This window comes from Sus scrofa, chromosome 6 (genome assembly GCF_000003025.6).
Source record: "Sus scrofa isolate TJ Tabasco breed Duroc chromosome 6, Sscrofa11.1, whole genome shotgun sequence".
Classification (NCBI taxonomy): Eukaryota; Metazoa; Chordata; class Mammalia; order Artiodactyla; family Suidae; genus Sus; species Sus scrofa.
This window is the reverse complement of record NC_010448.4, coordinates 27108254-27134244: the sequence shown is the minus strand read 5'-3', so window position 1 is coordinate 27134244 and position 25991 is coordinate 27108254. Positions and strand designations below refer to the sequence as shown.

General features: G+C 53.6%; 1 protein-coding gene across 1 annotated transcript in view; it reads right to left on the bottom strand.

Moving 5' to 3' along the window:
- Positions 1-25685, bottom strand: part of CDH5 (cadherin 5, type 2 (vascular endothelium)) — a gene marked incomplete at its 3' end in the record, with an annotated part of 33586 nt that extends 7901 nt beyond the window's left edge. Inside the window, 8 exon segments of the mRNA NM_001001649.2 lie at positions 687-829; positions 3723-3973; positions 5217-5404; positions 6323-6487; positions 7654-7770; positions 8670-8958; positions 14214-14433; positions 25584-25685. Of these exon segments, the coding sequence (NP_001001649.2) occupies positions 687-829; positions 3723-3973; positions 5217-5404; positions 6323-6487; positions 7654-7770; positions 8670-8958; positions 14214-14414 (1354 nt within the window). The 5' untranslated portion in view covers positions 14415-14433; positions 25584-25685.

Sequence of the window (25991 nt, the reverse complement as noted above, 5' to 3'; positions counted from 1 at the left end):
CCAAGTCACTCTGTTTCTGGGTCTCCTGGGTGAGGTGGGAATATTGACCCTTCTCCTGGAGGCTGGTTGTGATTTTCCCACATAGGCTAAGAGTGCAGACATCAACCTACACTTGTCTTTCCCTCGGGCAGCAGTTGCCCTAATTTCTGGAGAACCTAACAGTCTTGGGGTTGGAAACTGCTTCAGATTTTGAATTAAACCTACCAACTAGCACATAAACATCCTCCCAAACCGCCTTTTCCAAATGTACATGATAATAAGAACCACATGGCACTTGTTCAATGCACATTCCTTGGCCCCATTTCTGACTTACTAGACCAGATCCTCTAGGGAGGCATCTGAGGAGCTCTCTTTTTAAGAGGTGCCTCAGGTGACTCTTATCACAGGGACATGTGACAGCTGGTTTTGAAACAGTGCATCTTAAACTGCACTGTACATGAGGTTGTGATTCTGATTAATCCTGGGGGTGGGACTCCATGTGTTTCCCTCATAACAAAGTCTCAGGTGACGTGGATGCTGCTGGTCTATCAACACCTGGGGATGGAGGCGCTATAGCATTCCAGTCAAGTGGTGCATCAGCAGGTGCTTATGGTACTTCTAGAGACCAGAAATGTCAGATTATGACGATTTTGGAAGAATGAGGGAAGGAGAGGAACCCAGGTCCTCTGGAAAATGGGACCACTCACCCCTAGAATCCAGCTCTTTGGCCTCCACTGTCAGGTTATACCAGGGGTAGACTTCTCTGTCCAGTTCTTTCACATTGTAAATATTCCCGTGCTTGTTTATTCCAAAGAACTGGCCCTTGTCACTGGTCCTGCGGATGGAGTATCTGCCCAGGGAGAGAGTTTCAAGAGAGTTTTGTGGCTTTTCCATTGTTCTTCTCCGAGTCCTAATTCCTCAGCAGGTCAGACAAGGCCCTTCAGGATCTGTCCCTTGCCTCCTCCTCCATCCTCCTCTCACTGCTCATTGCACTCGACCACCCAGAGGGAGTTAGAATAGCAAGATGACCCCTTTGATCTTAGCAGTGTTGCCAGCGCTGGGCTGAGGGTGGCGTCTGAGACTCCCATCAACAGCACTTTCAGTGTTGAGGCAGGTGGCACTATACCATAGCTGGGATCAGATTTTGTGGTTAATGAAAAGAGAGTTGAGCAAGAGCCAGGAAGAATTAAAAAAGGAACTGGAAGAAGGAAGAGATGTTTGGAAGGGAATTAAATTTGTGAAGTAAAAATTCAAAAAGGCATGAAGAGATGAAAAGAGAGGTGAAAAAATATATAACATTCCAAACATAATACTTTTCTAATAGGAAAATTTCAGAACAAATATACAGAAGAAATAACAAAGATATAATAAAAGAAAACTTCCTGACCTGAAGAAAGACTCAAGTCTACAGATTAAGAGAGATTATTGATATCAGACATAATTTTAAAAAGAGATCAATATTTAGGTATATCCTGATGACATTTTTGAATTTCAAGGCTATATGAAGAAACTGAAAAGAGTCCAGACAGAAGAAAAACAGGCCCGTATAAGGAAAGAGCCACCCAAGACATCCTCATAAAGTTAAATACTGGACACAGTGGTAGTATTTTTAATTTATAAATATGTAAGAGCTCGGGAAGTATATCACTCTGTGACAAAGATGGGTGCTGAACTTTTTTTTTGGAAAGTTTACTTCATTTAAGAAATGTCTTGGAGTTCCCGTCATGGCACAGTGGAAACGAATCCCACTAGGAACCATGAGGTTGAGGGTTTGATCCCTGGCCTCTCTCAGTGGGTTAAGCATTGCCATGAGCTGTGGTGTAGGCTGCAGATGCAGCTCTGATCCTGTGTTGCTGTGGTTCTGGTGTAGGCTGGCGGCTACAGCTCCAATTAGACCCCTAGCATGGGAACCACCATATGCCGCAGATGCAGCCCTAAGAACACAAAAGACAAAAGACAAAAAAAAAAAAAAAAAAAAAAAAAAAGACAAGAAAAAAGAGAGAAATGTCTCAAAATAAGGTGAAAACCTGGTTTGGGAGGAATTAAAATTAAACTGTTGATTTCTCTATCATATATAGGAAAGTGTTGGTGTATATGTGTGTGTATGGGGGGTGGGTATTTGTAACTAGAAAATTTGGGTCCAGGAAAACATTTAAAGATTTTTCAGACAGAAGTAAATTTCAGTGGTAAAAGTAAAAATGGATGTATTCCATCCATCCAGGTATATAGGAGAAAAAAATTGAAAGAAGTAAGATCAGACTTAACATTTAAGATGAAAAATGTAAATCCGGGAGTTCCCGTCGTGGTGCAGTGGTTAACGAATCCGACTAGGAACCAGGAGGTTTCGGGTTCGATCCCTGGCCTCACTCAGTGGGTTAAAGATCTGGCATTGCTGTGGCTGTGGCGTAGGCCAGCAGCTATAGCTCTAGTTTGACCCGTAGCCTGGGAACCTCCATATGCCATGGGTGTGGCCCTAAAAAGACAAAAAAAAAAAAAAAAGGAATTTTATGATTCATAAGAAAGAAAAGGACTGGCCTTATACATGCTAAGTTTTAGTGCAAAGCTGCTGCAACAAAACAGAATGACGTTGCCACAGAACAATACATAGAATAGGAGATTCAGAAATAGATTCAGGAATATAAAGGAAGTTAGTACATAACAGAGGTGGAAAATAATGACTTTTTTTTTTTTTTTTGTCTTTTTGCCTTTTCTAGGGCCATTCCCTCGGCGTATGGAGATTCCCAGGCTAGGGATCAAATCGGAGCTGTAGCCGCCAGCTTACGCCAGAGCCACCGCAACTCGGGATCCGAGCCGTGTCTGCAACCTACATCACAGCTCACGGCATCGCCGGATCCTTAACCCACTGAGCAAGGCCAGGGACCAAACCCGCAACCTCATGGTTCCTAGTCAGATTCGTTAACCACTGCACCACGACAGGAACTCCAAATGATGACTTATTTAATCGATGGTGCTGGCACAGTTGGCTGCCCCTCTGGAATAAAATGAGATTGCATGAAATTCACATTTACTGTCAAATGTTTTTGTGGCTCTCGGAAGTAAGAATTAGAACTGTGTCTCTTGTCACAGAGGGCAGAGGAGAGGACTCCAGTTGAGACAGAAGAACAGGCAGTGATGAAATGGTCCTACTCTAATCCAAAGAAATTTTAATATAATCAAAGCCCTCAGACAAACAAATGACAAATCCACCATAAATGCCTGTTGGTGTGGTCATGGAGAAAGGCGTGCTAGGACCACAGCACACCATGAATGTGACTTATCTGGAAGTCAGGGTTACTGATGTTTTCTTTATAGATCTTTGTGTTGCTTTGCTGTGTGAAATAAACACTTCCCTTTTGTGGTTTTGGGAAGTCAGGTGATAAAGCATGTTTAGTGATGTTTAGTGAAGGGCTTTCACGTATGTCAAGTTGGTTGCCCTCTAGACCATCAGCTCTCCCCAGACCTGGGGGAGCCGTGGCCCAAAGAGCAGCTCCTTCAAGATGGAGCAGATAACGGGCAGCCGTGATGGCCTGGACTGTGCTAGGTGGCGTGCCTGGGCAGGACAAGAGTCCACCTGGCATGTGGGTTGGGGGGGAGCTTGGGCTTCTGCTCTGGCTTCAGCCCATGTCCCAGGAGCTGGAAAAGCCAGTTTCCCCCTCTGAGTCTTGGGTTAGTCCAGCAGGTCTAAGAATCTCAGTGCCGAGGTTGTCGTGATCATCACCTTCCTCACACCCTCCACCCCTTACCCGATGCTCCGCTGAGCAGCGTCCGGGTCCACGGCCAGCACTGAGCCGATCCAAGGTTTCTTCTCATTCTCCCGCAGCTGGAAGTGGTAGAAGGGCTGCTTGAAGTTGGGGGGCTCGTCCACGTCTGTGACGTTGATGATGACACGGGCGATGTTCTTGGTGGAGGTGCCACTCAGGTAGCGGAGGTCGATGGTGGGGTCTGTGGCCTCAATGGTGAAGCTGTATTGCTGGATGCGTTCATAGTCCAGGGGCTGCAGAAGGAAGAAGTATGGTGAGCACCTGCTAGAGCCAAGCACGTGGCTGTGATCTTCACAGCGACCCTGCAGAGTAGTATTGGCATGCCCCCCGTTTTACAGACAGGGGCCTGTGGCCTGGAGAAGATCAAGAGAGAGGCGGGGCCTGCCTGTCTTCAGCTGTCTCCCTTGCTTCCTGACCCTGACTCTGCTCCGGATATTGGGAACCAGCAGTGGATCAGCCACAATCCTGTTCTCAAGGGACCACAGACTAGTGAGTCTGTCCACGGCTCCTTAAAGACATGCCTTTTCTTTGTGCCTTTGCTCAAGATGCTTCTGCCCTTGCCTCCTTGGCACATACCTACTCACCCCTCCAGAAGCCAATCTGAAGGCAATTGGGTGTCTTCTCAGAACTGGTCCCTGCCCTCCCCACTCAGGTAATCGCTCCCTGCCTGGGTACCCTTTTTGTCCGTGCCTTTTTGTCTACCAGTAGAAAGGACAGGTGCACAGACCAAGAGCCTTAGTACCTTGGAGGTTGTCCTCCTGCTTAGATCCAGTTTCTAATGCAGGGCTAGACAGAAGCACTCAAGACAGGTCTGCTGGAGGAATGGCCTGGGACCCTCTGTCCTCTGCATGGCCATCTGGAGGCAGTCTGTACTCCTGGGAGACTTGCCCCCCTCTTCCTGATTCAGTCTGTCTGACTGGTTTCTCATCAGCAGCTACTGCCAATGGCCACCCCATCTGCACGGCATTCACTGTTTGCTTACGTGCTGACGGCTTTATGCTACAAGCACCTGTAACGTACCAGGGCTCCCCTGGCCTGTGCTCAGGCAGATCAGAAAGTGCCAGGGAGTGAGCGTCCCCCGGGAGCCCTCAGTCAGCCCACAGCTGCTTCGACTCAGGCATATTCCACACATATTCCCCTGATGTCCCCGATGGGACTGCACCCCACATGCCCACGGTGATCACCTGCTCATGACGGAGCCTCTACGAGCTTTCTTCCTTTTCTCACGTCACTGCCCTGGGCTTCCTGGGATCACCTCCCAAATCTGTGCCTCATGGTCTGTTTCTGGGGCACCGACCCTCCTCTCCTGGCTCCCCTGCCCAGCTCCAGGGCCACAGTCTCCATGAGCACAGCTCCAACCTGACCCAGAACGTGCACCTTTGATGGCCTCTGGCTTGGGAGCAGCCCCTGGATGAGTCCCAAGGATGCCGGGAGCCCCCAACCCCACATCTGACATCACCGCCCAGGCCTCCGAACCTTCATGGGCTTGATGATGCCCTCGTTGCGGGTGGGGTCCGGCTCGATGGTGAAGGTGTCCCTGTACTCGCCCTGCACGATGCTGTACTTGGTTTTCCGGTTTTGGGGCTCATCTGGGTCCTTGACAAACAGAGAGCCCAGGGGGCTGCCCACACGGATGTCTTCAGGCACAGAAAATGTGTACCTGGCTGATGAAGAGGGGGGCCCCAGAGGGCACTGTGTTAGTGGGATAGATGAGGCGATTGTCCCCACTGCCACCCTAACATATTAGGATGCAGGAAGTGGGCACAATAAAATAATAACGATAGCAATAATAATAACAACCATAGGTGTAACAGTAGTAGTAATAATAGTTCCCCTAGAATTTTGGGTCCAAGGCAAAGAGGTTCTGCTCTGTCCTTCTGTACCTCCATCCATCTGATATGTTGTTAATAAGCACCTACTGTGTGGTAAGCACTTTGCTAGGGACCCATTGATTGACAGGAGAGAAAAGTCCTGCCTTCAGGGAGCTTGTTCCCTGTACAATGAGGCCCTTTCAGGAAAGGTCCTGTCCTTGGGGCGGCCAAGCCTCCAAATGACCCCGTCAGCATCGAAGGTGCAAGTGTTGAGCCGCCTGACTCTCCTCCCCAGGCCACCCAGGGCATGTGAAAGGCTCTTGTCAGACATTTTTCTCGGGGGAGAATCAGTCTGTAGGTGGGTCAGGGCCCAGCCCTCGCCCTGGATGTGGAGATTTGCTGAACCCCTGCTCCCCAGCTCATGGGAATTTTCTAGCAGGGGCCTGGGTTTTCCTGAGCTCATGAGATCTGGATGAAACTGGTCCTCTCTGGTAGTGGGACTCTGGGCCCGGTGGTGGCACACAGCAGGGAGTGTGACCTCCCGCAGTCCTCTGAGGGCATGACGGCAGGAGAGAGTGGGACAGCCTTGGGAATGTGTGCAGGGATGGGAGCAGGGCCCCTCCACATGTCAGAAAGGTTCCCTAAGCTCAGACCCACCCTGGGGTGGAGGGAGAGATGGTGGCCACCAGGGTCCTCCCTGAGAGCCTCGGGTCACCCAGTCTGGAGGGTCCCAAGCCCCGCCCTGCCTAGGGCCCTAAGGGAGGGGCTTACTCTGGGTGAAGACGGGGAAGTTGTCGTTGACGTCCTGCAGAGTGATGAACACAGTGGCTGTGCCTGAGTCCCCACGGAGGCCCTGGGCATCTTGTGTTTCCACCACGATTTTGTACATGGGCACTGTCTCTCGGTCCAGGTTTTTGCTGGCCGTTTCAATGAGTCCTGTAAAATGCGTTGCATCAGGAGCCATGTTACCTAGGGAGCCTTTAGAAAAGACTGGTGCCCAGGACCTACTTCGAAGCGCCTGACTTCCAGGGAGCACCCATGCTCCAGGGCTGAGAGCCAGGAGTGAGCCACCTCCCACCCCTACACCCTGTGCCATTAGGCCAAAGCCACCCAAGTGCTTTGGTCCAGTATCAGTCCTAGTCACCTGGAGCAGTGGGTTGGTAAAGAGCCTGGGGCCACATCGAGGCTCCGAGTGGGAAGAGAGCTGTGATGGGTTAGCGATGGCTGCGTCGGTGCAGCCTTGGTGGTGGCCCCGTCTGTGCTGTGTATTGCCATCACTCTGAAAGATGGTGTGTTCCATGCCTGACCACCTAGACTTCTGCCTTGATCCCAAGACTCAGTCCTTAGATTTTTTTTTTTTTTTTTTTTTTTGCTTTTTTGGGCTGCACCCTTGGCATATGGAGGTTTCCAAGGCTAGGGGTCTACCTGGAGCTACAGCTGCTGGCCTACGCCAGAGCCACAACAACACCAGATCCGAGCCATGTATTTGACCTACACCACGGCTCATGGCAACCCTGGATCCTTAACCCATTGAGCGAGGCCAGGGATCAAACCAGCAACCTCATGGTTCCTAGTCGGATTCATTTCTGCTGCACCAAGATGGGAAGTCCCAGTCCTTAGCGTTTTAAAGGTCACATCGAATGGATAACGATGATGGACTGTGTACTCTCTGTATGTTATCTAATTTCAGACTTCACAGCTACTGTACAGGTGAGTATAAGCTTCCTCTTTTCAGAGATGAGGGCACGGGGACTCCCAGAGGTCACTTGACTTGCCCTGAGTTGTTAGAGCAGAGCCGGGTTTGGACACCAGATCTATCTGATCCCATACCCAGAGCCTCTGGCCAGCAGTCTTTTCCACCTCCCGTGTCCTGATTTTGTGCCTTGGACTAGAATTCATGTCTGGGGCACCTGCCTGCCTCTTCCTGCCCTCACCAGCCACCTTGCCTTGGCGTGTGTTACCAGCCGCCTCCATAGGGCAGCGTGGGTCAGTGGTAGGTGCCACCTGTCGGACTGGACTGCCCTCGTGCCTGCATCTGGACGGCCCGCGGCCTCCCCCCTCCCCCCCGAGTCAGCACTGCCTCCGGGGTTCGTCACACAGACCAGGACCACGGATGCGGAAGTGTTCTTCTCCCTCCTTGAGCCGGTATATGACAGAGGCGTGGTCTGCCACCGTGGGGTCATCTGCGTCTACTGCTGTCAACTGGATGACCGAGGTCCCTGCAGGGAGAGAAGCCAGGGGTTGCCGCCGTCACCCCATTCCCAGATGAAAGCAGAGGGGGCTTGGGCTGTTCCCAGGTCCTGGGGGAGAAAAGGCTGTTTTGTTTTCTGAGGAGCCTGCCAGGGGCCACAGTGCCAGCAGTGGCGGAGGCGCAGCCCAGTTAACCGTGAAGGGACAAGGAGAACAGATGATTGTCATTTCTAGGGGTAGTGAGGAAACGGGTGAATGGCTGGGGTCCTGAGGAGAAACAGAGTAAGGGCAGCTTCTTCCTTCCCCTGGAAGCATGAGAACAAGGGAATAGGAAGGGCCCCCCAAGTGGTAGTGGTCACATCACTTTCCCCTTGAACTCCAGGCTCCCCAAGCTTAACAGGAAGGTCAGAGATCCTGCACTACAGAGGGGGGAAGGGTACTTTTTTGGTACCTCTGGAGGCTGGGGGTAGAATTGAGGAAGGGAAACTCCCCTCTGGAGGTCTAGGGTCCAGGCTGGTGACACACTTTGGGCGACGTGTGTCCCTCTCCCTCCCCCATCCTGCATGGACCCTAAAGGTGACTTTCCTTGTCTTGGTGGCAGAGTTGGCTTCCTTCATGTGCAAAGTCTGTGCTCTTGCCATGCCAGTCCTGAGAGTCAGAGCAGTGGTGGGGTTGGCTCCGAAGACTCTGTGTGTGTGTGTGTGTGTGTGTGTGTGATGCTGTGATGGTCAGTGCTCTCTGTCTGGGGCCAAGCCAGAGCTTAGTCTTTAGAGAGTTTCTTTCCTGTGCCATAAAGGGGCGATATGGGCATCCCATCACTGCCCGGAACTCAGTGAGTCCTGCCCCAGGTAGTGACCTTGCTGATGGGCGAGGTCCCTCCAGGCAGAGATGAGGAGGGGAGAGGGGGAGGGACAGGCTGGGCACGCACCTATCACTGACATCTCAGGCACGGAGGCGTTGAACACGAGCTGTGTGAACACAGGCCAGTTGTCGTTGATATCGTGAACTTTGATGGTGAAGCTGGAAGGAGACTCCAGGTTCTTCTCAGTGTTCTTGTCCACCACGAGGGCGACGAGCTGGTACTCAGGGATCTTCTCCCTGTCCAGCCTCTCGAAGGCGTACACATCCCCGGTGTTCTCATCCACCCGGAAGACCTTGCCGGCGGACTCGCCTTTGAGCTGGTACTTGGTGTTCTTGTGGTTCACGCTGGATTTAATCTAGGAAAGGAGAGGCAACGGCAGTGGCGGCTGTGTGTGTGTGTGTGCGTGTGCCAGCAAATAGATACAAGTGTCTGCGTGTCTTGTGTCTGTATATAGGCACACAGGCATGTTTATGAATGTGTGTGTGTGAGCGTGTCTGTGGTCCTGGCCAGAGACCCTAAAACGTGACACTGCGGTTTTTTTGTTTGTTTGTTTGTTTTTGTCTTTTTGTCTTTTTTGCCTTTTCTAGGGCCGCTCCCACGGCATATGGAGGTTCCCAGGCTAGGGGTCGAATCGGAGCTGTAGCCACCGGCCTATGCCAGAGCCACAGCAACGCGGGATCCGAGCCGCATCTGCAACCTACGCCACAGCTCACGGCAACGCTGGATTGTCAACCCACTGAGCAAGGGCAGGGACCGAACCTGTGACCTCATGGTTCCTAGTCGGATTCATTAACCACTGTGCCACGACAGGAACTCCGACACTGCGATTTTTAACAAGACTCTCTGGTCATTAGAGAGCTTTCCTCAGCAAGGTCACCTTGAATACCTTACTAATGTGCCTTGCCCAGCGCAGTGCTCCTGTAAGTCTAGAACTGTGCCTGGATCATAGTAGGTGCTTAGAAAACCTTTTGTTGTTGTTGTTTTTTGTTTTTTGTTTTTGAGTGGAAAAATATACTTTGTTCCATTGGAAGGGAAAAGGTATCTTGTTTTGCCCCTTAGATGTCACTTAACCTCTGAGTCATGGTAACCTCATCTGTAAAGTGGAGATTACATTGCGTCTGATGTTGAGTTGCTGTAACAGGCAGAACAGTGCTTTTGAAAGCAAGTGCCAGGGAACACTGGTCTCTTTCACTGTTTTACCCACATTGTGATCCCAGCATGCTAGAGCTGGCGTAGACTGGCTTGGCTTCAAGAGCCAGCTTACATTTTCAGGAATGTTTGTGAACTGGTTGTTAAATATAGACATTATTAAAAATTCAATTATGTAAGCTTAAAATGAATCATGTGGAGTTCCCGTTGTGGCGCAGTGGTTAATGAATCTGACTAGGAACGATGAGGTTGTGGGTTCGGTCCCTGCCCTTGCTCAGTGGGTTAACGATCCGGCGTTGCCGTGAGCTGTGGTGAAGGTCGCAGATGCAGCTTGGATCCCACGTTGCTGTGGCCCTGGTGTGGGCCAGTGGCTACAGCTCCGATTCGACCCCTAGCCTGGGAACCTCCATATGCCGCGGGAGCGGCCCAAGAAATGGCAAAAAGACCAAAAAAAAAAAAAAAAAAAAAGAATCATGTGAAAAACAAAGGTAACATACTCAAAAGCCATTGCTACCTAATTATTTTCTTGTGGTCTTGAGTTTTTTATGTTGATTGTATCGAAAGATGGAAATCATGGATAACCCTGTGTTAATGCACATCCGTTCCCACCTCTGCCTTCAGTGGCATCACGTTGGTAGCTTGAAACAGACATGGCCAGCGTATCTACACCAAGGAAATGGGCAGATGCTGCAAACAGAATCTTTCGCCCCCGAAAGCCAGTTGTCAACTAGTTATAAGCATACCACTGGCCCCTGTCATTTAGTTTTGGCGTGGTACGTAAAATGTTCTTAGGAGATGTATAATGTATAGTCCTACAGAAAAGACCTTCCTTGAGCTTTAACTCAGGTATTCCTCTATATCCTTATTAGAACCCGAATCCTTTTTCTTGGCAACACAGACTATTAGTGTCCTGAGGAATAAGATTTGGAAAATAACGTGTAAAGCAATTTGCACAGGCTCTCAGTAAATGCTCATTGTTATCCATGCTAGATCCATATGTTCAAGGATATTAGAAGGTCGGAGTTGCTGAACGTGTTATTTATATAATCTTAGAAACAGAGACTCTCAGGAACATAAGCTGATCATATTGCGTACATGTCGAATGGTTCTCTTGTAGATGGACAGGCTGTCCAAAAAAATAGAGTTTGATTAAATAAAGGAAAAAGTCATATGCCTACAGGGCACCAGCCTGGGAGTATAGAGATTCCAGACCCTGTTTTTGCTCTCAGGGCCTGGTTTGAAGTTGCAGAGGCCGAGATTTTGAGGAAAGGCAGCATGTAAGGTCTGACAGAATGAGAGCCTCGAGTGAAGGTGTCTGATGAAGATGCATCAGAAAGGCTGGACGAGAACCAGTGGAAGAATGGGGTCTCAGGACAGAGGAGGGGGCGTCAAGACGGGTGTGGTCAGATCCCAGGAGGTCTGGAAAGCATCCTAGGCTTAGCAAGGATACAGTCGCCAAGCCATTGGTGAGAGCAGCGTTGGGGGTGGGGCTGGAGTGGGAAGCCAGGTGACAGGTGGGAGAGAAGGGGGAGAGGAGGCGGGGACAGGGAGTGAGGCTAACCCCCCCCCTTGGTAGACGGGGAGGGAGAGAGTTTGTCAGTCTCCTTTTTTCTTTTTTTAATTGAGTGTAGTTAATTATAATGTTATATTAGTTTCAAGTATGCAGCAAAGTGATATATATATATATATATATATATTCTTTTTCAGATTCTTTTGCCCTAGAGGTTATTATATGGACTATAGTTCCCTGCGCTATACAAAAGGTCCTCACTGTTTACCTATTTTATTTTATTCTTTTATTTTTTTTTATCTATTTTGGGCCACACCCGCGGCATATGGAGGTTCCCAGGGCAGGGGTCGAATTAGAACTGTAGCCACCAGCCTACACCACAGCCATAGCAACACGGAATCCAAGCCACATTTGCAACCCACACCACAGTTCACGGCAACGCTGGATCCTTCACCCACTGAGCAAGGCCTGGGATCGAACCCACATCCTCATAGATACTAGTCAGGTTTGTGAACTGCTGAGCCAGGACAGGAACTCCCGTTTACCTATTTTATATATAGTAGTGGGTAAATGTTAATCCCAAACTCCTAATTAATCTCTCCCCACACCCCACCCCCTCTGGTGGTCATAAGTTTGTTTTCTGTGTCTGTGGGTCTCTCCTTGGTGTGATGACCCTGAGAGTTTTGAGGAGCACTGGTCTTGGGTTTGTAGGCTGTCCTCCTATTGGATTTGTCTGATGCTGTCCTCATGATTAGACAGGCTAAGGTTATAGGTTTAGGAGGTCAAAATTATCCCCATATTTGGATATAACTTCATGCCAGAAACTGTGCTGACCCCATGTTTACAGAGGGCGAAGGCCGCTCAGGACCTGCTCCCATTGTTTAGCAAACGGCTCAGCTCTCGAAACAAAGGCTCCAGGCTCTGATCTTGATAAACAGGGACTTCCTTCCCTCCTATTACATGTTTGGAGCCTGGAGGTGATCCTTGGAGCCCTGTCCTTGCCTTTCCCGGGCACCCCTGCTTCTCCCCAGGGAGAGGATTGCACAGGCTCCTCTGTCCCCCAGCCCCATGCCAGCTGCCAAGCAAAAGCCTTTGGCAGGTGACGGCAGGCTTGATGCTCTTCCTGCCACACAGAGCCCCCGGGGCCAGCCATCTAGAGTCTGCCTGGCCGGGCTGCTTGGGACGCTGGGGGCCGTGTCTGCTGACCCCCTGACTCAGCCTGTGGATATTCCTGGGGGGAGTCATTCTCTTCAGAGGCTGATTCATGGCTCAGTCATCCCATGGCGAGGGTTGGTGACATTTTCCTCTAGGACACAGAGTTCACCTTTGTGTCGGGAGTCAGGATCCCTGTGCTTTCCTAGGCTCTGTCCTGGTTTCACTCTGTGATGGGGAGCAAGCATCCTCCCCTCCGAGTGGCCAGACTGAAGGATCTAAACTTCCTGGCCATTTCTGGGGACCAGGAGGCAGCCTGGGCACAGTGAGCCGGCCGTAGGCGGGGCAGAGTGGAGTTTCCCCTGCTGGCTCCACCCTCAGCTGCTGTGGCGTTTCTGAGGCCAGGCTGGACCCTCCCTCACCAAAGGGTCCTTTCCAGCCTGTTTCTCTGGCACTTGTGGGGTTCTTTGTCTGATGTATGCTGCTCTCCTAGACCAGGATGGGCCAATTGTTTCTGTAAAGGGCCAGATGGTAAAAAGTTTTGACTTTGTGGGTCCTATGTAACAACCACTCAACCCCTCTGTGGTAGCGTGAAAGCAGCCACGACCCTTTGTAAGTGCACAGCGTGGCTCTGTTCTAATAAAACTTTATTTAAAAGACCCCCATGGGGGGCTGGTTCTGTCAGCCCCTGCTTTAGACCACACGCTCTATGAGGGTGAAGACTGAGTTTGTCTGCCCGCTGCTGTCTTCCCAGAAGCCAGCCTCATGCCCGGCACCATCCTTGCTGTCACCAGTGCACTGATCTTTCTTTAGCTGATCATGTTTATGTTCCACGAAACTGACATGGTGAGATTTTAAAGCCCTTGCAAGGGATTTTTCTCCTCACTGAAAACTCTCGAAATACCTAGCCTGTCTCTGTCACTGTGTGTGAAATTCCACCAGTTAGAGCCAGTCCTTTTCATGGGAGTGGATGGTTTTGACATCAGCAACCCTTTGACCCTGGAACATAGTCCCGTAGTCACGCAGACTAGCTCCAAGCCCTAGGAAGGTTGCTGAGGATGGACGTGTTTTAAAGGGGATGAAGTGAGGGTTAGAGCCTGAGGCGCAACGCTGGGGGGCAGGCTTGGGTCAGGCACCTTGTTACGGGTGTCCTAGAATCTGGGGAGTTGTCCTAGAATCTTGTCAGCTGTGGGCTGACAGGGAGCCAGGGAGGGTGGTTGGAGAGAAAGAGGTTTGTGAGGCGTTTCAAAGGCCTCGACCAGGGTTGGCAGATTGTGCTTAGTTGGTGAACTTTGTAACCAGCACAGCGTTGTGCATGTCTGCTCAGGTCTTGCAGACCTCTCAGGTGGGGAAGTGTCCTGCCCTAAGCCCTGACTTCCCCCAGAGCAGGCTGATCACCTTAGCCGGGGCATGGGGACATGTGCCAGAGGTATTCAGTCCACAGACCAGAGCCTGGGAGAACAGGAATTTTTGTGCCTGCCATCACTTTCACCGCCAGCCCCATCACCTCCACGATCACCGTTGTCTCCGTCACCACCTTCTGCATCTCTATCCCGGTCACCCCCCGCCCCCACTGTTACCACCACCGCTTTCTCCTTGACTGTCACCATAGCCGCCGCCACCACCACCACCACTACCACCACATCGACCACCTCCACCACCTCCCGCTGTTACCATCACCCGCACAGCCAACGTCCCCTTCCCTGCAACCACCACACCACCTAGCACTGTCCTTCCTGGCACTGGTGCTGCGGGCCCCCTGCGCCCAGGCATCACCTACTTCGGGGCCTGAGCCTTACCTTGCCCACGTAATGGGGCAGCGAGCCGTTTTTCTCTTCGTCGATGTGCATCTGGTTCCAGATCCAGTCTCTCTTCTGGCGCCGGTGAAGGGGCAGCGTGCTGGGGGTGTCCTGTCGGCCAGGGTTCGAGGCGGCTGTAGCTGCTGTCAGCAGGCCCAGGTAGGTGCCGGCTGCAGCGAGCAGCATCACGAGCACCTGCATCTTCCCAGGAGGGGCCGGCCTGGGGAAGGAGGGGAGATGCCATCAGGCGTGGCGGTCATCGCCCTGGGGTGCGAGCAGCGCCCGTGGAGCTGTTCACTCCTTCATCCTCCACTCTCTGCTCAGACTGGTAGACCCTGATCTCGCCCCCATGGAGCTCCCAGCCCAGGAGGGCAAGACAGACACAGATACACTTCCTACCCAAGGGTCACTGGTGCTGGTGGAGGAGCAAGTGAGGGTGACCGGAGCTGGAGGAGAGCTGTAGGGAGGAGTCCCTGAGGAGAGGGTGATGCTGATGCGGCTGATAGCTCCCAAATCTTGGGAGGCGGATGCCCACGTCATCCTCATTTTACAAATGGGAAAACTGAGCACCGAGAGGTTAAGGTCACATGGGAGTCAATGGTGGGGCCGAGAACAGAGCCTAGGAGTCTGACTTCAACAGCTAACAGTTATCAGTGAATGTTATCAATAATATAGTAAGTATCAAAAATAAGTATCAGTAACTTCTTACGAGCCTGACACACTTCCAAGCACTGGTTTTTTTTTTTTTTTTTTTTTTTTTAGTGGCATACAGAGGTTCCCAGGCTAGGGGTCCAATCGGAGCTATTGCTGCCGGCCTACGCCAGAGCCACAGCAACACAGGATCTGAGCCGCGTCTGTGACCTACACCACAGCTCACGGCAATACCAGATCCTTAACCCACCGAGCGAGGCCAGGGATCGAACCCGCAACCTCATGGTTCCTAGTCGGATTCGTTTCCACTGTGCCATGAACGGGAATGCCCCAAGCACTGTATATATGTCATCTCACTTCATCCTCCCTCTGACCCTTGAGGTGAGTAGCACTGTAACCCTTACTTTATAGATGAGCTCGGAACAGAGAGGTTTAGCAACAATTCTGAGATCATCCAGACTGTCAGCCACAGAGTCAAACTTGAACTAAGTTGGCCTGGCCCAAAAGTTCGTGCTTTTTCCCACTGCCCTTCTTGTCCTAGCAGCTGCTGTGAGGTGGGGTTTAAAGACTTGTCTCAACAAACATAGCCCCCCAGGCAGCCCAAGAGCCCCCATGGCAGCATTGCTTTGATGCTGCCTTCAGAAAGCTCTTAAGAAACACAAAAGTCCTAACCCAGAGGGTCAGCCTCATCAGACCCAGAACTCCTGGTGATGAGCTTAGGAGCCGTCATGAGAGCAGGGGTGGGGTGGGTTGAGGGGTTGAGAGGCTGGGCTCACAGGACAGGCTTCATTTGTGGGGCTGAATACAAAATGGAAACATGGGTTCTTTTGTTTCAAAAGTTAGTATGGATTTCAGGAGGGAGAAGGAGGACTTGAAACTCAGCATGGGGTCCTTTTAAGCACAAGGTGACAGCACCCGGGTGATTGCACCGTTGAAGGCACCCTTGGGATGTGGGATCAGCCTGGACTGGAATCTGAGGTCACCCGGAGATCAGAGCCTGGCTTCATCCTGAGTTCCAGGAGGAGGGATTTTCCCACTGCCCCATGCATGGTGCATAGAGACTGTGACCTTGGCTATCACCGTGCCCTCTCAGCCCCGAGTATCAGTCCAGCCCTGTGTCACTGACCTGCGGCTCCTGGGATGCTTCAGAGGAAGAGGCTAGTGGACGGGAGTGGGAACCAGGGCTCCTGCCTGGAGAGGGATGAGGACCCACTGGATGCTGGGTGGGATGCCTCCTCCCTGGCTGCCCCTCGCCCTGGCTGGAGGGAGAGGCTGGATTCTGCACAGCACAGGAGGTTTCTAAACTCTAGTGACATTTCCTCCGAGACACTGGCGCCAGGGAGGGCCGGGGTGTCTGTGCAGGCCAGCCTCTGAGTCTGCTGACCTCAGCATCCAGCGCCCTCATCCTATGGCCCCCTTGCTGGCCCAGGAGGAAGTGGGCTCTCAAGGTTGGGATGGGGCAGAGTGTTCCAGCAGGGCCCAGAATGCATGTGCCATGTGCTGGGGAGACTCCTGGTCCCAGTTTCTTTGGTCCCAAATGAGATGGCCGAATGGGGGGAGACTCAGTGTCCTTGGAGCTGGGCTATGGCCACGCAGCCACTCCGGGCAGGAGGAAAGCAGTGAACAAAGGCTTGGGGAGCAGAGAGTCCTGGCCAGGAAGCTGGTTCTGACTCAGGGGAGATGGCAGCTGTGACCCTTGCCCGGCCGTGCTGGGCTCAGGCCCGGTGGGTCATTTCCTTCTTTGCCTGGAAAGGAACTGTGCATCTTGCTTATTTCTTCCTCCCTCAAGTGGAAGTGACTCAAAAATGAAAAAGTAAAACAAACAAAGTAAAACTGAGAAACAGGGAGAGTTCGTTCTCAGGCTCCTGGGCGGGACTCTGTGTGAGGCTACACCCTGAGCAGACACGTAATAAGCACCTGCGGTGGGCTGGGCTCCATGCCGTGAGAGGACAGACAGGACCTGCTCTCAGGGGGTGCACCCCGTAGTGGGAACCCCAAGAAAATGAGTACACGAGGAAAAATATTCAGCTGGTGATCGGCGGTGCTCAGGAAATTACACTGGGGGACACAACAGCACATGTGGGTGGCTGGCTAAGGCTTCCAGGCCAGGGAAGGCCTCCCAGAGAGATGGCATTTATGCCAACATCGGAGTACCAGCCCTGGGAATGCCAGGAAAAGCGAGGGGATCCCGGGCAGAGGGACCAGCAAGTGCAAAGGCCCTGAGTTGGAAAAATGGTTAGTTTGTTTGAAGAACCAGAAGCCCCTTGGTCAGATAGAAACGAGCAGCGGGGAGTTCCTGTTGTGGCTCAGCAGTAACAAACCCGACTAGTATCCATGAGGTTGCGGGTTTGATCCCTGGCGCTGCTCAGTTGGTTAAGGATCCAGTGTTGCTGTGAACTGTGGTGTAGGTCGCAGGCATGGCTCAGATCCTGTGTGGCTGTGGCTGTGGTGTAGGCAGGCAGCTGCAGCTCTCATTCTACCCCTAGCCTGGGAACCTCCATATGCCGTGGGTGTGGCCCTAAAAAGCAAAAAAAAAAAAAAAAAAAAAAAAAAAAAGGAGGAAATGAGCAATGGGGCAGAGCGGTGGAGCTCCAGGAAAGGAGACCAGTTCGGGGTGCTCGGCTCAATGAGGTCCCCCTATAGACACCCACATGCTGATCCCTAGAACCTGTGAACATTTCCTTAACTGGCAGAGGACTTTTAGCAGATGGGCTTAGGCCAAGGATTGATTGATTGATTGATCGATCTATTTATTTGCTTTTTAGGGCTGCACCCACAGCATGGAGGTTCAGAGGCTAGGGGCCAAATCGGAGCTACAGCTGCTGGCCTCTACCACAGCCACAGCAATCCCAGATCTGAGCCACATCCACAACCTACACCACAGCTCACGGCAACACCAGATCCTTAACCCACTGAGCGAGGCCAGGGATTGAACCCACCACCTCATGGATACTAGTCAGATTCGTTTCCGCTGTGTCACTATGGGAACTCTTAGGCCAAGGATCTTGAGATGAGGGATTATACTGGATTATGTGGATAGACCGATTACAGTCACAGAATCCCTAAAAGATGAAGGCAGGAGGGTGAGAACCCAGAAAGAAGAGATGTGACGAGGGAAAGAGTTTGGAGTAGGGCTGGGCCCAGCCGAGGAGTATGGGTGGCCTCCAGGAGTCAGAAAAGGAGAAAAATGGATTCTCCCCTAGAGCCTGTAGACAGAAAGCTGTCCAGATTCTTGTGCACTGAATCCTGTTGCAGACTTGAGACCTCCAGAACCCTGAGCTGACAAATAATTTTGTGCAGGGTGGTTACAGCAGCTGGATGAGACTAACGAACGCATTTGGGTTGTGCGGGGCAGCCTTGGGAGGGGAGGGCTGTCTCCTAAGCACAAGGGGTGTGTGGTCTGATTTGAAGAAACCCCGGCTGAGGAGAGGAGGCCAGGTCACTGTCATCCAAGCCAGAGCCGACGGTGGCCCAGACCTGGTTTAGGGGTGCGTGGCCATAGGATGTGTTTTTTGTTTTTGTTGTGTTTTTTGGGCCACACCTGTGGCATATGGAGGTTCTCAGGCTAGGGGCTGAATCGAAGCTACAACTGCCAGCCTATGCCAGAGCCACAGCAACGCAGGATCCAAGCTGTGTCTGTGACCTACACCACAGCTCACGGCAACGCCAGATCCTTAACTCACTGAGCGAGGCCAGGGATTGAACCTGCAACCTCATGGTTCCTAGTTGGATTCACTGGGATGAGTTTTTTTTTTGAGCTGGAGTTAACAGGACCTGCTGTGGGTGGAATGTTGAGTGAGGGGTGGAGAGGAGTCGAGGACTGCCCCCCGGCCCGCTCCTCAGTTAGCGAGGAGGCAGGACTCTGCAGCTGGGGATCTTTGCGAGGTGAAGGTCACATCACCCCATGTCCCCCCCCAGGCTGGACCACCCTCGTGTGCCCTCCTAAGTCTGTCTGTCCTTGCCTGAGGCAGTCTTTCCTGAACACCTCCTCAAAGCTTATCTCACTTAAACCTTGCAAACTGCTAGGTAGCCATCCGTAATCCTGTTATGTTGGGGAGGCTCAGAGAGGTGGAGTGAGGTGTCCTGGGTCACACATCGGCAAGAGGCGGAGCCAGGGTTTGAACTTAGTCTGCCTTTCACCCCAAGCATTGCTTTCTCCGTCATGCCACTTTATCCCTGGGGTTGATGTTCTCATGTAATGATAATAATAGTCGTAGTAGTAGGAAGAAGAAGACACAGCTGTTTTCCATGCTCAGCTTTCGTAGACACCATCTCATTTAGTTTCCACCCTATTCCAAGTTAGTAGGAATTAGCATCCCATTTCTCAGAGGAAGAAACTGAGGCTCAGAGACAAACATCTTGGAAGTGGTAGATCCGGAACCCTCAGCGAGACCTGTCTTTTTCTAAATCCTGGGCACCTAATCTCAGAGGGTCCCGAGGGACATTTTTGTCTGAAAAGCCATGCTGTGTGTCTCTTGCCCTCTGTGTTAGAAGTTTGTCCACCTAAATGGGGGCCGAGGGGAAGGGTTTTGTGGAGCAATTGTTCCTCCTCTTCCTGCGGGATGTGCTAGACCCACAGCTGGAAACAGAATTTCCCTTGGCCGCACCTCGGGAGGCGTGGTCTGAGCACAGCTGGGGTCAGGCTTATCTTAGCCCTTTACTTTCCTATAAGGAGTCTCTGGGTTGCTCTCACTAAGTTTCCGGAGATGAGGCTGCAGCCGGGCGGATGTGGGGGATGACACACGTGCAGGGAGGCTGAGGATTTTGGAAGTGATTTCTGTGCTCAGAAATGCCCAACTGAGCAGCCCTGGGAACCTGCCTGCCAACTGCCCTGGGGGTGGGGAGTCACTTAGCAGCTTGGGTGTGCCTGCTACGCACCCAGAGGCCAGGGGCCGGCGCCCCGTCCCTGTTATCCAGCGCCTATGACGCTGCTCCATCCCTGGTGCTGTGGTAGAGCCTTTAGGGCAAATGGACTGATGGATGAGGGCGGGCGTTCTGTGCCCTCGGTCAGTCTGGGAAAGTCCAAGGGGCCTAAAACGAAAGGACAGAGTGTGTGTGTGGGGCCTGGAGCCCAGGAGAAGGGGCAGAGGAGCCTTGGAGCATCTGGGGCGCAGCCGGGCTCAGCTGTGCTCAAGGCCGTGGAGAACTCCTGGGTCTGGGTCTGTGTCCGTGTCCACAGTGAGGTGGGACCACTGAGCTCAGAACCTAGATGGCTGGACTCAGCCTGAGGACCGAGGGGGGTCTCTGGAGGCTGAGCCTAGCTGGCAGGGTGGGGGTGGTTCTATGCCTCTGTCTACTCCTCCCAGGTTTCTGTCTGGGTCTTGAGAGCGCTTGGTGAGCCTCCAAGGGTAGCCCCAGCCTCTAGGATGGTAACACCCACCAGGCTTGGTCACACCCTCCAGCCTTTGCACTTGCCATTCTCTTGCCTCTGTCTGGATTTAGATCCATGTCACCACTTCTCTGAAGCCCTCTTGAGAGCCCGGTGTTATGCATCATTCAACAAACATTTAATTGAGCACCTACTATATATACTAGGCACTGAACTACACCTGGGAGCCTACCCAGGCTGTACCTCTGTAGGGGAGGTGGATCCTCATCGCTTGATTAGAGACACACAGTTTTAAATTGTGGTGTGTGCTTTGACCGAGAAGCAGAGGAGGCTGGCAGAGGGAAGAGGCGGAGGGTCCTGATGCCTCAGAGGCTCTCTGTCTAGGAGTGAGTCTTGCCTCTCTCTGACCCGCTGTGGGACAGACTCCCTGGGTCCCTTTCTCTTTGTGGCCCCCGTCCTGTCCCTGTGGTTTGCCCTCAAAGGGGCTGTAAAGTCTGCCGCAGACCTTTAAATGGAGGGGCCGGGGGTCGGGGAGCACAGAGGGAGATGCAAGCGGCGGCGTCCGGGGCTGCTCCTTTGTAACCAAGTCGACCCTAGAACGTCTGGACCCAGCTTGGAGCTGCTCAGCGGGCAGCCTGGCAAATGCCCTGGGCTGGCTGTGCCCTGACACCCCCCTCAGTCCTTAGGTTTCAGGGGCCGTCTGGGCGTTATTGAGCGGGTCACAGGGCCCTTGGGGTGGAGTGGGGAAGACACCAGGTCGGGGATACACATGTGACACCCTCAGGCCCCACAGACACACACACACGCACACACACACACACACACACACACACAGAGCCACATGAGCACACCCCTGTGCCCTGAAGAGTCTTGCTCTGCGGGGCTGGCCCCTCCCACCCAGCACACCTGCCATCAGCGAGGCAGCAGAGCCCGGCCCCAAGGCAAAGCTTCCTAGGGTGGACTCGACCTCAGTCCCAGCCCAGCCTCCTGCCGGTGCTGGACTCCTGCCCAGAGGCCCCGGGTCAGGGTTTAGGGGCCAGGCGGTGGGAGGAGAGGCCCAAAACAGGCAGGAGGTGTGCCTGTGGGGCTGGCGGTGCTGGAGCCCCACTCCCTGTGTGGCCCTGAGCAGCTCCCCTGCCCTCCCAACCTACCTCCTCAAGCCTCCGTCTAGGGCAGTGCTTGAAGCCAGTGATTCCTACACTGCTTGAGGGCTTCCCCAAAGCCTCCTTGAGCTCCAGCATTTACGGCTGGGCCTTGGCAGCCACAGGCGCCCGGAGGATGAAGGGTGAGGCTTGGAAGCCCCCGGACGGGGTGTGTCGGGGGGTGAGGCTGGGTTGCTATGAGCTGGCCCCGTGGGACTTTATCCTGGTTTGGGGCTCAGTTCAGCGTCTGAGCTGCTTCTGTGGGTCCAGATGTGCTTCCCTCCCCTATGGTTCTGCCAACAGCCTCCTGGGCCCGGCTCCCTTAGAGCTGCCCACGTTGCTGCCCTGTTGACTGCTTCTCCCCGGCTCCCCACCCCTGCAGGACGAAGCCTAACTCCTGAGCCAGTGTTCAGGACCCAGCACGGCCTGTCCCAGCCCACCCCTCTGGCTCTCCTCTCCCTCACCTCCCTGCTCTTCCGGCTGCGAGGAGAACTAGACCTTTCTGGAACACACAGAGCTTTCTCTCTTTAGCATGTTTTTGGCATGGGCTGTTCCCTCTGCCCAGAATGCCCTTCCTTGCTGCGGCCCCTGGGCGAATGTTTTACTTCTTTTCAAGCCCCAGTCCGTACCCCTGCCCCCTCATCCACCCGGGGTCTTCTGGTTGACCCAGGCTCTAGCACAGCCTCTGTCTCTTGGCCTGAGTGTCTCTGACCAGGTGGGTTCTGGGCCCATGTCCATTTCATCCCGGCATCCAGCTGCAGGAACTCGAGGCCCAAAGGACCTGGAGCTGTCAGTGTCCCCCCTGCTACCTGTTAACCTGCCTTAGTCTCCAGTTCTGTTCTCGCCACTGCTTCCCTCCACACTCACAGAATTTAAAACACATCTGCCCATCTGCAGACAGCACCTTGGGTGGTCAGAGCAGTACAACAGTTGGTATAACTCAAAGAGCCTCCTCTCTGTCCCCAAATAGCATCTCTCATGGCCCATCACTTTGTCACACACACCACCATGAGGATTCTGATCCTTTGAGGACAAGGTTACCCCTCTTCTGGGTCCCTGATGAACATACACACACCCTGTGCAGGGGACCTCTGAAGGTAGGGCTGGCAAAACGGAGCTCACGGGTTTCCATTCGACCCCTCCCACAACCTCGGCAGACATCGCTAATCATTCCCAGGGTTCCTTCCCACGGAGCTTGAGCTCCGATCCTGAACCCTTACTATAGTCTTTGAGCTAGAGAGTACCAGTTCACCAGACTTAGTTCATGATTGGAAACAAATTTGTGCTCCGGTCTCTGGGGCATCCCCCATCTTCTAATGGGGCAACTCCAAGTTTCAAGGAGAGAACACCCAACCTCGGGAGCCTCTTGTAGCCTCTTCTGGGCTTTCTGACTTTGCCTGGGCTCTGAGGCAGTCGGAGGGGGCAACAGAGCAAGTCTCACACACGTGCCTGTTTGATCCTGAGCTGTGTGGCCTTAGGCCCGTTCCTTGCTCTCTCTGTGCTCTAGCTTCCTCATTTCTAACAGAGGATTGAATGAGATCATGGGTGCAGGCCCGGCAAGCAGTAGGTGCTTCGTAAATGTGTGGGCTTCTCAGCCATCACCTACCCACTCAGTCTGGCCTGGCAGCTGTGAGCTTCATGGGCTGCCTCATATCTGACTTCATTTCCTGGTTCTGCCCTGGGCCCACCTTCTGCTCCTGTCTGTCCTTCTCCAGAAGGAAATCTCCTTCACTGCCTGCCTGGCCCAGCCCTGGGGGCCCCACTTCCTGTTCCTCCCAATACCCGCACCTTCCAGAATCTAACCATTATACTGCAGCAGACAGTCTGGAATTTAGGGACCCTGAATGAGTTTAGGGTCCATCCATGTGGTCCATCCCCTGCCCTAGAGACATTCGAAGACTGAGGCTCAGAGAGCAGACCCAAGACCTCCCAGCATCCTCCAGGGCTCCCAGGCTTCTTCCAGGAAGTCTTTGGAAATTTCTCTACCCAGCAGCAACTGGATCTAGGTCAGGATGGGCTTGTCAGTATCTCTCCAGCCAGAAGCCAAGCTACTTGGGGCAGCACCTGTCTCCTAGAATACTCTTTTCCCAGGATCATCAGGCTCCTGGCTCATCCTGGGCCTGCTTCTATGGCTTGAACTGTCAGGTTCTATCCTTCCCAACTTCTTCGCTCTCCAGGAGGGGAGTGTGGCAGGGCAGTGGAGTTAGAAGGAACTGGCCTCACTCACATCCTGCTTTCACCTCATAGTAACTGTGTGACCTGAGACTGGCTGCTCAGCCTCGCTCAGCCTCTGTGGTCCTGCTGTCAAGACTCCAATTCTTTTAGCAGCTTCCGGGATGCCAAGGGGGTGCAGGGGGTAATGGAAGTAGCAGGGATGGATCCCCATGGGCAAGGGGCTCTAGGTTATTTCCCCCCCGAGCGAGTGTCCACTATGTCCATGGGCATCCCTGAGGCAGCAGCAGAGCCGTGAGTCATCCAGCTTTGGGAGAAAATAAGCGTGGCCCCTCTGGCTTCCTGCTCCCATGTCCGGCCCTTGTTCAGCAGCACAATCGCTCAGGTCCAGACTGCAGGGCAGGCAGTTTAACCCCTGCCAGGCCAAGGCCAGTAGGCGCCTTGCCTACCCCCTCAGCATGGGAAGCCAGAATTAGCAGAGCTGCCTGGGGGCACAGCAGCTCCTGGGCCCCTTGGTCACCTGCTGCCCTCCAGGCCGGGACCCACACGTGCTGGACTCAGGCCAGTCAGGAGGGTCCTGCTGCTCCCCATCGCCTGAAGATGAACCAGAGCTCTCAGTCCTGGGACTCACTCCTGGCCTTTAGCATCACTGGCCCTCCTGCCACTCCCTGCTCTAGAAACCTTCCAGCCACACTGGCCTCTGTGGGGCCAATGAGCTGCCCGGCTCCCTGCCTTCCCTAGAATGCCCATTGTTTCCTGTGAGGCTCCTGTCTGCCCACCACCCCTGGCAGAAAGGCCCAGGGTGTGGGGATGGGGGAACCAGTGTGGTGCTTGGCACCAAAGAGCTGACACATCCTCTCACCTGCTAAGGACTGACCAACTTCAGGGGTCAAACCCTTTATAACATTCAAGCCATGGTCAGCTCGGGTGGCCGGTGAATTCAGCTGTGATTTCTTAAAGCCCCCCCCTGCCCCCCGCGCCTCCCGTGAGCCATTCCCGACACGAGGTGTGTTCAGGCCTCCTTTAATTGACTCACACAAAGACCGTTTCTTCCAACTTGCGCACGAGGAGGCTGACACATGAGAAGCTATGTGTTCCGGGAAGGAGCCTGGGCTTTGGGGTCCAAGGTCTCGCTTCTCCACTGAGATGTGGGGAAAGGCCTTATCAAATTCATCGGTTTGCCAGTGACAGGAAACAGTGAGCTCCAGCGCCCCAGGGCCGTCTGTGAGCATCATTTTCAGCTCTTGCAATGAATTGCAAAAAGAACTGCCATCTCCATTGCTCAGACAAGCCAACCGAGTTTTGGAGACTTTGAGTAATCTTCCCAAGGTCTTACGGGAAGTGAACGGTAGAGCTGAGATTTATACTAGGATGGCCGTCTTCAAGCCAGGCTCGTACCCTAGACCGCCTGCCTTCAAGTCTTTAGGGGGAACTTCTTCAAAATATGAGGGCTCCTGGGTCCCTTCGGTTCCCATCTATAGGTACCAGGGTGTTGGAAGAGAAAGACCACAGCTCCCACAACTCGTGACTGGCCCCTACAGTGTCTGGGGCTGGGAGGGGACAGATTCCACTGGCAGATCCCCGGGGGCCCAGAGCCGAGCCTCAGCCTGCCCATACTGAAAATGGGGGCAGAGGTTGACGAGGAGGGGCCGGGGCTCTGAGCTCCCCTTGCGGGGCTCCTCTTGCCGTCCCGGCACAGAGCTTCAGGGTGGAGGGGATGACCTCAGCCTTGGTGAATCCTCTCTCACAGGGGAAGGGGCCCCGCAGGGGAGCCTAGGCCTGGGTGCCAGTCCTCTGTCCCTGGTGTGCTGGGCGACTCAGGCAGAATCCTGCCCTCCAAGCGTCTGTCCCCCGCCCCCACGGAAGCCCATGGGCCCTGGGGCCTGGGTGTCTACCCATGGGGGAGCTGAGCTCGCCCCTTCCCCAAGCGCGTCCCTCCGTGCCTGTGGCACCCTCGCTGGGCACACCTTCCCGGCCCTGCCCTGAGCCAGAAGCCCGGGCCGCCCCAGGAGCGGCTCTTCCCTGCGAACCCATGAGGACCATTCCCCGGGTGGGAAGCCGAGGCCCCTCACTCACCGTGCCGGGGGCCGAGATGTGTGTCCGTCTGTCTGGCTGTCTGCCGCCCGTCCGGGGCTGAGTGTGCCGGGGAGCTTGGCCCACAGCCTCTCGAGGGGAGCCCCGCCCGGCGGCGAGGGAGGCCTGGCCGCCGCCCCTTCAGGTTTTCCAGCTGGCCCTGGCCCACGTCCCCCCCGGGATGGTTTCCTGTTATTGTTCCTTTGTGAGGGCCGGGCTGGCTGCAGAGAGGCAGGCCTTCAGTGGGCCTCGCCCAGCCAGGCTGTCCCCATGGAGGCCGAGCCCTGGACCCGGCCCCTGACCCTCAGTTCGAACCCCAGCCCTAGGCCTCAGCTCTGGGGCTTTGAGTCCAGCACCTGCCAAGGGCCTTCATTCACCCTCCTTATAAGCCTGGGGACAGGTGCCATCACC